Source organism: Varanus komodoensis, unplaced genomic scaffold, assembly GCF_004798865.1.
Source record: "Varanus komodoensis strain SLA01 unplaced genomic scaffold, ASM479886v1 scaffold26, whole genome shotgun sequence".
Taxonomy (NCBI): domain Eukaryota; kingdom Metazoa; phylum Chordata; class Lepidosauria; order Squamata; family Varanidae; genus Varanus; species Varanus komodoensis.
In genome coordinates, this window is record NW_025335684.1 from 508,814 (window position 1) to 521,730 (window position 12,917).

General features: G+C 57.9%; 1 protein-coding gene across 1 annotated transcript in view; it reads left to right on the forward strand.

Moving 5' to 3' along the window:
- The first annotated feature begins 224 nt into the window (after positions 1–224).
- The window catches only part of PARN (poly(A)-specific ribonuclease), a 15,835-nt gene continuing 3,142 nt past the window's right edge, over positions 225–12,917 (forward strand). Inside the window, exons 1-21 of the mRNA XM_044433376.1 lie at positions 225–323; positions 1,671–1,748; positions 2,205–2,284; positions 2,455–2,522; positions 2,614–2,695; positions 3,026–3,086; positions 3,462–3,630; positions 3,830–3,895; positions 4,027–4,065; positions 4,755–4,797; positions 5,395–5,475; positions 5,774–5,830; positions 6,761–6,838; positions 7,305–7,348; positions 7,839–7,881; positions 8,533–8,608; positions 9,107–9,217; positions 9,309–9,378; positions 10,053–10,108; positions 11,035–11,121; positions 11,585–11,659. Of these exons, the coding sequence (XP_044289311.1) occupies positions 305–323; positions 1,671–1,748; positions 2,205–2,284; positions 2,455–2,522; positions 2,614–2,695; positions 3,026–3,086; positions 3,462–3,630; positions 3,830–3,895; positions 4,027–4,065; positions 4,755–4,797; positions 5,395–5,475; positions 5,774–5,830; positions 6,761–6,838; positions 7,305–7,348; positions 7,839–7,881; positions 8,533–8,608; positions 9,107–9,217; positions 9,309–9,378; positions 10,053–10,108; positions 11,035–11,121; positions 11,585–11,659 (1,483 nt within the window). The 5' untranslated portion in view covers positions 225–304. The remainder of the gene's footprint in view (positions 324–1,670; positions 1,749–2,204; positions 2,285–2,454; positions 2,523–2,613; positions 2,696–3,025; positions 3,087–3,461; positions 3,631–3,829; positions 3,896–4,026; positions 4,066–4,754; positions 4,798–5,394; positions 5,476–5,773; positions 5,831–6,760; positions 6,839–7,304; positions 7,349–7,838; positions 7,882–8,532; positions 8,609–9,106; positions 9,218–9,308; positions 9,379–10,052; positions 10,109–11,034; positions 11,122–11,584; positions 11,660–12,917) is intronic.

A 12,917-nucleotide genomic window follows, 5' to 3' on the forward strand; every position in this document is an offset into this window, starting at 1 on the left:
CCCCTGCGCCTCGGAGCCTCCGAGAGGCCCGGGCGGGCGGCTTCGGCGGGGCCGCTGCGCATGCGCGGCGCTGCGGTTCCCCCGCCCCGCCCCGCCCCGCGGGGCGCACGTGGGCCATGACGCGGCGGTGACGCGCGCGGCGGGGCGGGGGTTTGTTTCCGGAAGTGCTCGCGACGCGGCCTGGCCCGAGCGGAGGCGCCGGCCTGGCCTGGCCCGACCCCCCGCCCCCGCCCCCGACCCGCCCGGGCAGAGGCGGTGGAGGCCGCCGCCCGCGGAAGAGCTCGCCGGCCGGCCGGCCGCGAGGATGGAGATAACGAGGAGCAGTGAGTCTGGGGCCGGTGGGGCTCCGCGCCGGGCGCCTCTGAGCATGTGCAGAGTGCCTTCCCTCGCCTCCGCGGCGGCTCTTCCGCTCCCTCCTCCCAGTGACTGCAGCCGGACCGGAGCGCCAGGCGTGCGGCGCATCCTCTGCAGTCGGGCCGGCCGGGCAGAGGGTCGGTGCGTGCGCGACGGATCCTGACGCCCCCGGCCGGTCCCCGTCGCCCCGGCCTCGCCCGCAGTCGCCGGGGGCTCCGCCGAGGGCCCGGGGCTCGGCTGCCGGCACTGCTGGAGCGGCCGTGGCCGCGCATCGGCGGCTCGGCTGGCCGGTGTCCGGAGGCGAGCGCGGCCTGAAGCGAGCTTCCCTCGCCCGGGTCTCGACGCACGCGAGCCTCGGAGATGCGCGTGGCCGCGCCGATCCTCCCGTGGGCAGGCGCAGCCGCCCTGCGCAGGCGAGCCTCGGAAAGCCCCGCCACGCGCAGCCTCGCGCAGCGGGGCCTCCTGGAGTGCTCTTTCCCACGAGCGGGCGCGGGACCTCACCTGCTGGGCATCGCTCAGGGCGAGGGGGGCGCGCCCCGAGGGGCTTTGCAGTCTTGCAGCAGCGTGCGATGTGATGCGACCCGGGGAAGACCGCAGAGAAAGCAGATGGAGGGGGAAGGAAGGGCAGAAGGGACGCCCCCCCCATGTCAGCTGCACTAGTTTTTATTTATTTATTTATTTATTAAAACATTTCTATGCCGCCCCATTCGCCGAAGCCTCGGGGCGGCTTACCACATATATTAAAATACAAGAAATACAAGAAATAACAATATAAAATAAGTCGCCCTGGCCAGATAGTTCCCAGCAGAGGAAGGTGATCGAGGGGGGCAGGCGATGCCGGAGGGGGCTCTTCACGGCCAGGCTGCCCCAGCCGCCCGGGAGCCTGGCCGCAGGGCATGCCGTGCCGTGCTGGTCGGCCGGCGTGCGATGCTGGTTCCCCCAAATCAGGAATGGGCTCATGATGTTGGCGCCCGGGGATTCCTCTTTCGAAGCTGAGCGGTGGCAGATTCGGGGCAGGTGAAAGGCATGAGCTACCCACGCAGTGCCTAATTTACACCCACAGGATGCAGCGACGGCCCCCAATTTGGACAGCATTACAAGGGAACTAGCAGGGTTACTAGTCCCGATGGCTCTCCGCAGGATGCCTCTGGCCCCCAGTCGCTGGGCACTGCGGCAGGCGCCGCTGTTGCAGTCGTCCAGCTTGTGATTTCCCATGAGCAGAACGTGGACTGGCAGACCCTTGACCTGCATCAGTGGGGCGCTTTCACTTTTGATTGTCACATGATTGTGCGTGGTCTGATTTCTCTCCCCTGCAGATTTTAAGGATAATCTCAGCAAAGTTTATGAAGCTATTGAAGATGCAGATTTTGTGGCTATTGATGGAGAGTTTTCAGGTACTGCAGGGCCAAGTGTATACTTGGTGGAATTCTTTGTACTAGTTTGATGTAAAAGATCTGAATGCAGTTTTGCATTGATCCTTTTTCTGGAAAGTTCTCATTTTGCTACATGTGGCCAAGCTGTGATAATACTTTTAAAATTGATAGTGCCACTCATAGAATGCTGCTCTTTTCTGGTGCTGCCTCTTGTTTAAGACACATGTTCAGTCTCATGGATGCCAGAGAAAAATGATTTTGATACACTTTTAGAAAAAAAAGGAAGGACATTACTGCAAAACATTAAGCACATTGGTTGCAATAGTTCCAGATTAAGGGTGCAAACAGATGTATGTTTAGATGGCCGTGCTTTTCTCTGTTCAAACACATATAGGATAGGGAAACCCAGAGCCTCTTCTGTGCCTTGCTTGTTAATTTCAAGAGGTTTATTTAAAAACATTGTTTTGTGATCGTTAGGAATTAGCGACGGACCATCTGTTAGTGCATTAACCAATGGCTTTGACACGCCTGAAGAAAGGTATCAGAAGCTTAAAAAGGTACAAGAAAACTCTTACGTTTTTTCATCACAGTGTTTATTATTTGAATGTTTGGTTTCTGGAGGTGTGATATCTGTCTGTGGTCCAGATAAGCTTGTGACACCAAGAACAGGGCCAAAAGGAAAATATGTGTAAACATTGGAATTATGTGTTTTTTCTGCCTTCTGCAGCATTCCATGGATTTCTTGCTGTTCCAGTTCGGCCTTTGCACTTTTAAATATGATCAGACAGAATCTAAGTATGTTGCTTCCTTGACTTCTTGGCACTTTTAAATCTAGGTATATTCATACTGAATGTCCAATTGACTTGTAATGCTTTGTATTTCCTAGATACATCACAAAATCATTTAATTTCTACATCTTCCCCAAACCTTTCAATAGAACATCCCCAGATGTCAAGTTCGTTTGTCAGGTTAGTAAGAGAATTAATTCGTAAGCTTCTCTCTCTCCCTCAGCACTGCTTCTCCAGGCGCAGGGGGAATCCAAAGCAAAGCTTTTCATTACAAGATCGGTTCTGCGTACCTGTAATGCTCGAACGTGATGCATGGGTGCTGTTGTTAGGAAGGGAGTCCTGATCTGCCATGCAGAAGGAGCTGTCTCTGCTCTTTGAATATATCTTGGTCGATAGATACTGCTTAGCATTGTGCATGTTACTTTCTTAGCAGCTTAAAAGCAGAGTACTTTTACCAGAGCCAAGTAATGTCTGCCGTCCATCACATGGCTATCTTGTTTCTTCTTCCAGAGTTCAAGTATAGACTTTTTAGCAAACCAGGGATTCGATTTTAATAAAGTTTTTCGCAATGGTAAGCTTCCTTTTTTAATGTTTCACCAGGATTAGGGGAATGTATCTGATGTTTCCACAGCCATAATTCTGGCCTGCTCTTCTCCATCACCGCATAATCCCAAGCACAGTGCCCTTTTTTGAAGACGTTGCCTACAACCCACAGTGCTTCTCGGGCTCCTGAAATTAGGAGGTGCGGCAGTGGCAGTTGAGGCTTCGTCGAGGCCCCTGGCCACACGGCCTGGGGAGATGAGAGCCAGCCCACGGGGGGGGGGCACTCTGTCAGGAGGCAGGATCGACACCCACCCAGAGAAGCACCTTCTCCTAAACCGACAGCTTCCCCACCCGATTCCCCACGCCACCCGCTTTGGTTGCAAAACCCTCTTCTCTTTTCAAGGGATCCCTTATTTAAATCAAGAGGAGGAGAGGCAGCTGCGGGAACAGCACGATGAGAGGCGCTCCCAGGCCAACGGGACTTTGGGGGCTTTGTCCTGCGTGTCTCCCAGAGCCACCAAGTGTCCCGTGAAGATTCCAGACGACCAGAAAAAGTTCATCGAGAAAGTGGTGTAAGTGGGACCTTGTGAAGCTTCGCTCTTTCGGGTGGATTCAGAGCAAGCACCTCCACGGCCTGCTTCAGTTGGTTCGCGTGTGGGGCGCTTGCAGTCGGTCTTCTGGCTTCGTCCTCTGTAAGGTTTCAGGTGTTTGTGGGACGAAACCAGTGAAAAAGCAGCTGCTTAATGTCCCATTTCTCTCCCCTCTTTTCAGAGAAAGAATAGAAGATCTCTTACAGAATGAAGGAAGCACAAATTTGGAGCTGGAGCCATGTACGGGGTCAGTTCACCCGAAAGCACAGCAGCGATCTTACAGAAATGTCACGGCATGTGCAGGAGGGCAGAGAGGAAGTACAGTGGGGTGCTGGCCTCCCCCTGGGAAGTTTAGTCAAGTTATTTCTCTTGTTGCAGGTTTCAGAGGAAACTAATCTACCAGACCTTGAGCTGGAAGTAAGTGTTGTGTCGTCTTTCTGCTGAGTGTCCTTTAGAGGGGGGGCTTGGACTGCCTGCCTTTGCACAGGCGGCGGCCTCTGGAGATGCTCGAGTTGTAAGAAACGGCCCTGAATACTTCGCTGGGGTGCACAGACCTCAGCACCTCTCTCTGGGTTTGGTCTGTGGGAGGAGGCGGCAGCAGGACCGGCTGCATTTCCCAGGAAGCTGTTGTCACTCCTGGTTCACACACACACGTGCGTCCTCGTCACACACTTGGCTGCAGTTCCGCGAGGTTTTGCTCCATTTGCCGAGTGTGGAGAAATTAGGTGCTGGATGTGGACCCCTGAACCTTCTGTAAAAGATTCCATGAACTTGGCACTTGGTCGCGAACTATAGTACTGCTTTCCAGCCTGCTCAGTGAACATGCAGAACGGAAAACTGTGCCCCGACATTTGAAGTTTGGCACAGGCCTTCTGTTTTGCATGTCGCAGTTCCCCGGGGAGGGTACAGGCTGACAGAGGACCTCTCGCTCAACCTCCTTGCGAGGTGGCAGTGCCCCTGCCAGGCTGTCTCCGGGCAGTCTCCAAAATTAACACTGACGTGGCGCATTCTTGAATAGCTTCTCCCAGTGCAGTATAAGCTTGCCCGGAATTCAGCCCTGAAACACGATTTAATCATTGATCTGTATTTTTCTTGCTTTGCTGTAGGTATCCAAAAGGCATCCATGTTGAAACTCTGGAAACGGAGAAGGTAGCTACTTGTGCGTTTCAAACGCGCTCTGTTCTGTGCCGAGGCCGACTAGGGCTGAGCGGCTGGGTTTGTGTGGTATGACCAGGGCTGCCAGCGCTGGCACCCGCTTGGCCCGTCCCGTCCCGCGGCCTCGGAGGCTTGAAAAAACAAACAAAGCTCTGAAGTGCCTGTGCAATTTTTGGCCTGGAAACAGGGCACCAGTTTAAGAGCTTGGGAATAAATGGGCGAGCACTTGCATACACACATTAATGGCGCAGCTGCGACAGGTATGCAAACCTCCCCTCCGTGCGCTTTGGCAGCTGCGATATACGAGGATTGACCGGAAAAGACTGCACAGATTGGACGGCCGGAGCAGCACGCTTGTGCAAGGCCTTCAGAATGAATTGTTTTTAAAATTGTTGGAGCATCTATATTATTCTTTTAAAATAGGCAGCTAAAAATACCCCCCACCCTCCGTCTAGCTTGTTGCAAAACTTCAGCCAGTCATTTTGACTGTTTTCCCCTGGGAGTTGGAAGTGATGTAACTGGATAGCCATCGATGTGGCCTTTGGCGCCCGTCTGCCTCTGCCGGGGGTAACACAGGCTTTTCTTCACCAGAAGGAGCGCTATATCATCATTAGTAAAGTGAATGAAGAAGAGCGCAAGCAGAGAGAGCAGCAGAAGCAGGCGAAGCTGCAGGTCGGTGGCTCTGACTCCTCTTCCTAATTTGTGAAACGGGAAGGGGCAGCCCTTGCGAGGAAAACGACGGCGGTCCGTCATCTCACGAGCTGGGTGGTGGCTCTGCAGGCCGGCCGAAACGAGCCGCTAGTCTTTAAGGTGCCCTGAGGCACTTCGAGGTTAAAACTCTTCATGTGCTTTGGGTTTTATGGGCCAGAAACATGTGCAAGCAGGAAACTTGTTCGCACTTTTCAAATGTGATTAGATGGATTAAAAATCAATTAAATGCTCTTGCTCAGACTGGCATCTTCTGTTGCAGGAGGAACTGAAGGACGCGGTGGGGTTTTCTCGGGTCATTCACGCTCTGGCAAACTCTGTAAGTTTGTTGACTTCCAGTGAAAAAGGAAGGGCCACTGGAGGATCCCCCAGTGTGGCATCAGTGCGGTGCCTCTAAACCCTGAAAGGGCGAGGCCCTCGCGGTTTGAAGCGGCCCGTCCTCACGAGTTGGCCGACGCCTGCCTTCAAACATCGCCTCTCTCGGAGGGGCGTTTTTACAAGCGAAAGAGCTTTCCGGGTGACGGGCCCTGGGTGTGGCGTGCCTGTGCCAGGCAGACATGCCCGGCCCCAGCTGTGTTGTGCGTGAGGCCAAAACTCCGAAATTGCTCGCCAGGGCACTTTAGAACATTTTTTTGCAAAGTTACATTTAAAAAACCTGCAACTCACGGCCTCTGTCTTTCTTTCAGTCTAAAAATGCATGGGATTCTGCCCTTATGGTCTTAAATATGTTGGGTTTTCACTAGCATTTTACTCATTTCTATTTTTATGAAAATGGAAAGATTGTGTGTCCGTGCAGCCTTGTAGTGGGAGTGCTAGAGGGGGACGCAGACTGCACGGCTTCTAGTCCCTCCTTCACCCTGAAGGTCAGCAAGTGACTTTGGGCCAGTCAATGACTTTTGGCAAGTTCTACCTCACAGGGTTGTTGTGAGGATAAAATGGGGAGGATCAGGAAAAGGAAGCCGCCTTGAGTTCTTTGCAGGAAAAGGGAGGATATAAATGGCCCGAAGTCTTTGAGAACAGACCGTATGCAAAAGCTTATATACATCAGGGTGGTCGTTTAACACTGAAAGCCTCGCTCGGTCCTGTGAACAGAAGGCCTGTCGAAGCAGTTGGGGCGCACGTCAGCCTGGCGGCTTTGCTCCGGCGGTCTGCTCGGGGTGGGGGTCATGCCAGGCCGCCTCCTGCAGGGCGGTCCGTGGGTGCCAGCGTGTGCGCGCCCACTGAACGCCCTCTGTTCTCCGACTTGCAGGGCAAGCTTGTGGTCGGACACAACATGCTCCTGGACGTCATGCACACCGTCCACCAGTTCTACTGCTCGCTGCCAGAGGTAAGCCACGCCGGTGGCTTCCCCCACAGGTTGGCCGCTGCCCAGCTCCTGCCCGCGCGGCGATATCCCCGTGGCGAAGGGGGCTGCCCGGCTGCCGCACCTCCCTGGGAAGCAACGCCGTACACCTGCCACCCTGAGCGCGCATCGGGAGAGCCACGCGTCACCTGGCGGCACGGCCTTGCCGTCTGGCTGAGGCCGGCTTCGTCCCACCTGGGCCGGGAAGGCGGCAGCTCCCTCGAGGGAGGCCCTCCGGAAGCGGGCCGCTGGCCGAGGGGCTCCCAGCCGTGCCTGTGCATCGCAGCTTCTTTAGCACCATCTTCCTGCCTGCATGAAGAGGCCGTGTCTCTTTGCTGAGACTCCGGCCAGTCAGTCTCACTGGATGACGACCACCCCTCCACTTCTGGTCCATTAACTGCTGTTTACATCAGCCCCTCCATGCCAGTAATCCGAGTCCTTTAAATTTTAGGATCTCAGCGAGTTCAAAGAGCTGACGACGTGTGTCTTTCCAAGGTAGGAACTGCTTCCTTTCCACGGTTAGTTGAGTGCCTGTGATCCCTGGTTATGGCCCTTGCTACCAGCTCTGTGTGTGTTTTCCTAGATGTGCCAGGCGTCAGGCTCCTGTGGAACCTGCCTTTTTGCTCTTTTCTAGGGTCCAAGATCCCTGCTGCATTCCCAGGGACAGGCCCCTTCTTCCCAAAACAGCAGAACCCGGGGGAGCGTCACAGCGCCGCCCGCTTTTGCAGCTCGGTGGTGGGATGAGGAGGGGATGGCGGAGCTCCGTGGGGTGCACACACCGCCCCTGCAGCCTCTGGGAGCCCCGCTCAGCTTCTGTCTTTGCCTTGTCCTTCCGAGTCCTGCTTGGCTGCTCTTAAGGACTAGAAACTTAACGTCAGCATAAGCTAGGGTACTTAAGTGTGCAAGTCTGCTCCCACAGCCAAGCCCGTGTGGGCTGGTTGCCAGCTGGAGATGCTTTATTTACTGCGAGCAATTTCTCTTGCAGGCTGCTGGACACGAAATTGATGGCCAGCTCCCACCCGTTTAAGGTAAGCGCGAACCTGCCGCTGCCGGGGGGCCCGTTTGCGGTGCAGGACTCCCCCGCGGCCTGACTCTTGAGAGGAAGCAGCCCGAGCAAATCCTGCCTCGTCGCCACAATAACCAGAGGCGGCGCTCCTTCACACCACCGGCAAAGGCAGGGCTGGCCCCGTGTTGATTCTGGCAGCTGTCTGAGCTGGACCCACGGGAAGGAGGCTCTGCCTGCCAGCCCCCTAAGCATGGCCCACGCCAGGGCGCCCCCCACGGCTCCTTTGGGAGACGCTGCTTGTCCTGCACCACAAGCTTGGCACTGTGTCTGGAAGCAAAGACGCTGCAGCACGCGCTCTTTTGCGTTCCTTTGAGAGCCCCCCTTTGCCTCACCCGACGGGAGAAAAGGCACTGGCAGGTTTGGCAGAATCCTCCCTTTGGAGGATGCGCAAGCAGCTGCTTGTGCTCACCCGTCCGATTTGGCCCTGCTAAAAGTGGGGCTGCCGGGGGGGAAGGTCTCGCAGCCCCAGATGCAGCCTTGAATCGACGCCGATTAGTTCAGGAGACTCCGTTAGCGGCTGGGTGGCCTTCCCAAGCGCTCGCCCCATGTGGCAGTCCTCAGTGAGCCTTTGGGGGGCTCGACGCCTGATCCCCCAACTGCCGTTTGCTTTCAGGAAATCGTTAGCAACACGTCCCTCGCCGAGCTGGAGAAGCGCCTGAAAGAGACGCCCTTCAACCCTCCCCAAGTTGGTAATGGAACGGGGTTGCATCGCGGGGCTAACGTGGTGCCGCCGAGCCGAGGGTCCTCCGGGGTCACGGGATTTATGGGCTTCCGTCGGGTGGCAGCAGCTGTGTGACAAGGCTCTGCTCCCGTGGGTGGGGTAGATCCGACCGGCCCTCCACAACTCTGAAGCTGCGCGTTGCGTGGAGCTCCTGTGCCATGCGCCACGGAGATAGGCCTGCGCCGGCAGCCGTCGCAGAAGAAATCTGCAGGCTCTGCTGCCGTTTTGTCCGAGGCAAAGGGCCCAATTGCATTTCTTCTGCAACTGTAAAGCTTTTAAATTTCTGTAGGAATAGGAGCGCAGTAAAGAAACATTTCTGTGCTTTCGTAGCCAGCAAAACAAGCGCGTGTAAGCTTGGGGATCAAAGAAAAGGGGGAAGTTGGCACCGAAAGGGGGGTGTCTGGATGGAATGTCGCTCCTCCTGAGGAGGCCCCTTGAGTGAAAGGCGCAATTCCTTCTTCCTCAGAAAGTGCCGAAGGGTTCCCAAGTTACAACACGGCGTCCGAGCAGCTCCACGAAGCTGGATATGACGCTTACATTACTGGCCTGTGTTTCATTTCCATGGCGAATTACCTCGGTACGTTGCCGTCAGCTCAGTCTTCCGGGGGGTTCTTTTCTGCTGCCTCTACTGGCTGTGTCTGGGTTTTTCAATGTTTTCTGTTCGCCAGGTTCATACCTCAGCCCTCCAAAACCTCATGTCTCTGCCAGATCAAAGCTCATAGAACCTTTCTTCAACAAGTAAGTAACCTCTGTTTTTCAAAACTTGCCAGGGTGCCGTGGGGACATGTAGCTCTCTTGGCTCAGTGGCGGCGATCCCTCCATGCCCCTCCTTTTGGGACCACACAAGGGACAGATACAGGGGCCAAAAGCAGGAGCCTCACTTAGGAATCCCGCCCCCCCAAAAAGGAAAAGGGTTTCTTGAGACTTGAGGAAAAATGGCTCGGGAAAGAACCAGGCTGTTGCTGACTGGTTCTAGTTTGCTCCATGCTGTGGTTCCCTCGTAGCTCAGCTCTTCAGCCTCCGGAGCCGTCCCGATACAGTTTTCCGGAGCTTTCCTGAGCCTGCCCGTTGGCATCACCATGCAGCTCTTTGCTCAGGGTTGAGATCCTGGTGGTTGCGCTTCTGCGGGGCAGCGGCTGGGGACGATGCAGCCCGAGCGGGCAGTGCTGCTTTGCACGGGCTCCTTTTCTGGAGTCTCTGACGATTGTGCGTGCTTTGGTTAATCAGAGTAAAGCACCGCCCATTGTTCACGAGGGAGCGGGCGGCGTCGGCATCGGAGGGCACTGCAGCTCTGGCGCTTGGGGCTGCCGCGTGCGATACGGGTACTTCATGGTCCTCTCTCTCTCTCTCTCTTTTTTTTAAGAGAGCCAGTTGGTCCAAACATGCAAGTGACTCTCTCCCTTTCACTTCAGATTGTTTCTGATGAGGGTGATGGACATTCCGTACCTCAACTTGGGAGGGCCGGACTGTAAGTATCGCCTTTGCGGCGCATCGGACGGGCGCATCCTCCCCCACGGCCGGCACTGCCGGGCCGGTATTTGTAGGCGCCTGCATGAGGCCGTGCCGTGTTCTTCGGGCGAAGCAGCTGCCTTTGGGGAGCATGGTGCACCTGAGCGAGGTGCGGGGGCCGAGAACAGCCCGGAAGCCGAGTCCGGCGCTTGCCCCCCTTCTTCCCGTGCCGGGAGGGGAGCCGAGAGGAGAGCGGGGCCGCAAGCCCTGGGGGTTCTTTGCACCGAGCAGGCCAGGCCTGCGCCTTGGACACGGGGAAGCAGAGCTCCGCCCGGACCGCCTCCCGCCTGGCGCAGATGCTGGCGCGAGGGGGGCCGAGGCAGAGGGGGCGGCTGGAGCCCAGGAGCGGAGCCGCGGTCAGGACCGCAGGCACACGAAGGAGCTTTCTGCAGGCCAGTGCCCTCCCGCTGTGTTGGACTGCATCTCCTATCCTCCCCAGCCAGCATGCTGCCTGGGGAGGATGGGGGCTGAGGTCTCGGGCACCTGGAGGTTGCCAGGTGGGGGGAGCCATGCACAATGGCCCACTGGGCCGACCTGCTTTCTCTCGTAGCGAAAGCCGCGGTTTCTGCCTGCAAGGTCCAACACGGCTCCCTCTCGCACGGCCTCTGCTTGGGTGCTCGCCAGTGCCTGCACTTCGCAGGGGCAGAGGGGCGTGAGAGTCCAGAGCGTTGGACCGGGGAGGTCTGGGCCCCCGTCTCCACGCAGCCGCCAAGCTCACGGGGTGACCTTGGGCCCGACACGGACTCTCAGCCGTGCATCAGCTCACAGGGTTGTTGTGGGCGGCCTTGAGCTCCTTGCAACAAGGAAAAGGAGAGACGGCACTGTAGTGCCAGTAAGCAGACCTAAATCCTGGCGGCGCTAACGGGCTTTCTGTGGGCTTTGCAGTGCAGCCTAAGCGCGACCACGTCCTTTACGTGACGTTTCCCAAAGAGTGGAAGACGAGCGACCTTTACCAGCTCTTCAGTGCGTTTGGTGAGTAGCCAGGCAAAGCCGCGTGTGACTCCTCTGGGGCATGGATCGTGTCCTCCTTAGGTTCCGTCCTTCACGCTGCTCTGCTCGCCAGGAACGGTGGGTTTCGCGGGCGGCCTTGTGGAAGTGCGGTCGGGCCCGGCACCCCAGAGAAGAAACGAGGGGGGCTCGGACAGCTGCCCAGAGGCGGGGGCTGGCAAGTGGCCGCAGGGGCAGCTTGACCGCGGGGCTGAGGGTGGCCACACGTGGCTTCGCTTGTGCTGACGGTTCTCCAGGCCTGCGCTCAGGGGGCAGCTGTAGCACGGGGGCCGCATCCCTCCATCGTGCCTGAAAAGGATGCGAGCGTCCCGGGACGCACCACCCACGGGGAGTCGGAACACCCGACCCGTGGGGCAGCGCCCCCTCCCGGCTGCACGGCACCCCGAGGAACTGCTGGCGGCTGAACCCAGTGCTTTTCTCGCCCCAGGGAATATTCAGGTGTCCTGGATTGATGACACGTCCGCGTTTGTGTCGCTCAGCCAGCCCGAGCAAGTGCAGATCGGTGAGTTGCCAGCGCGGCTGTGGCAGGACCGCGGGCGGGGAGGCTGCTGTGGGCACTGCCATGGGGCGGCCTTGGGCGGCTGCGTCATTCCCCCAGGGAGGGGGAGCAGGCGCGGGACTCCCACGCGACTGCTCGGCTCCGGTCGCTTGCCAGCTCAGCAGGAAATACCTGGCGCAGAATCGACCTTTCCCACCTGTAAAAAGCTGGCAGTGGGGAAGAAGCTAAAGAACTTTATTTCTCTCATTTATTGAGCCCCATTGCATATACTCTTTGCCACGCAGCTTTCTACCTTCCCACTGTGAGCTTAAATGCATTTCAGCCAAGGGAAAGTATCAGGAACGAAGAGACCAGCAAGCCTCGTCCCTCTGTGGCGGAGCTGGATCCAAGCCAGTTAGAAAGGATAATCGGGTTCTCCCGCTCCCCGAGGAGCAATCTGGCCGAACCCTCCAAGAGTCGCCCTGCTTACGTCAGGCAGCTTCCTAGAGGGGTTGCAGTCTGGAGGGCCGCAGCTGCAGGGGCTGAGCTCCCCCAGGAGGGCAGGGGTCTTCGGGAGGGGGAACGGATTCCACACGGGGGGCCTTGGGGAGCCCGGCCTGCAGCCGTGCCAGCAGATGAGTGGCCTCCGTGCGCCACGTCCGCTCGCTGGCCGTCCTGTGGCTGAGGGCTGTCCGCTGCTCCTCTCCTCGCCTCGCCTCGCCCGTGTCCGTGCCTCTTCTGTGCGCTTGGCGGGGGGGGGGGGGGCCTTTTTCTGGGCGGGGGGAGAGGCAGACCCAGTGTGGCCCTGGACTACTGCACATCTTCCCTTCTTGCCCTTCCACCCAGACCATTTCCCAGCGCTCCTTCTCTTGGCCACGGCCACCTGGCAGGACACTTCACCTGCCTCAGACGCCCCACAACAGGCGGCCGTTTGGTTCTGACGCCCCTTCGGGGTGGCTTGGCCCGGATCAGGCCGGCTGGCCATCTGCCCACTCCCGTGGGGGCCTCCTCGGAGCGCCAGATGGCATTCGCGCCAGTGCCGCCGCGTTTGGGCTTCATCTGCCGCCCGGGGGCCGCAGATTTTCCTGAGCCGAAGGACAGACGGCCACCCTGCCCTGCCCACGTGCCCAGTGGCCGGTCCCTCGGCCCCCCACGGGCAGCGGGCAGAGTGTCTTTGCGGGGACAGGGAGGGAGGAGCCCGTGCACCCGCTGCAAGCTCTCTGGAGAAGAGCAGAGGAGCACTGGCGGCCGGAGGCTTGTGTGCGGGGGGGGGGGGGGGGGG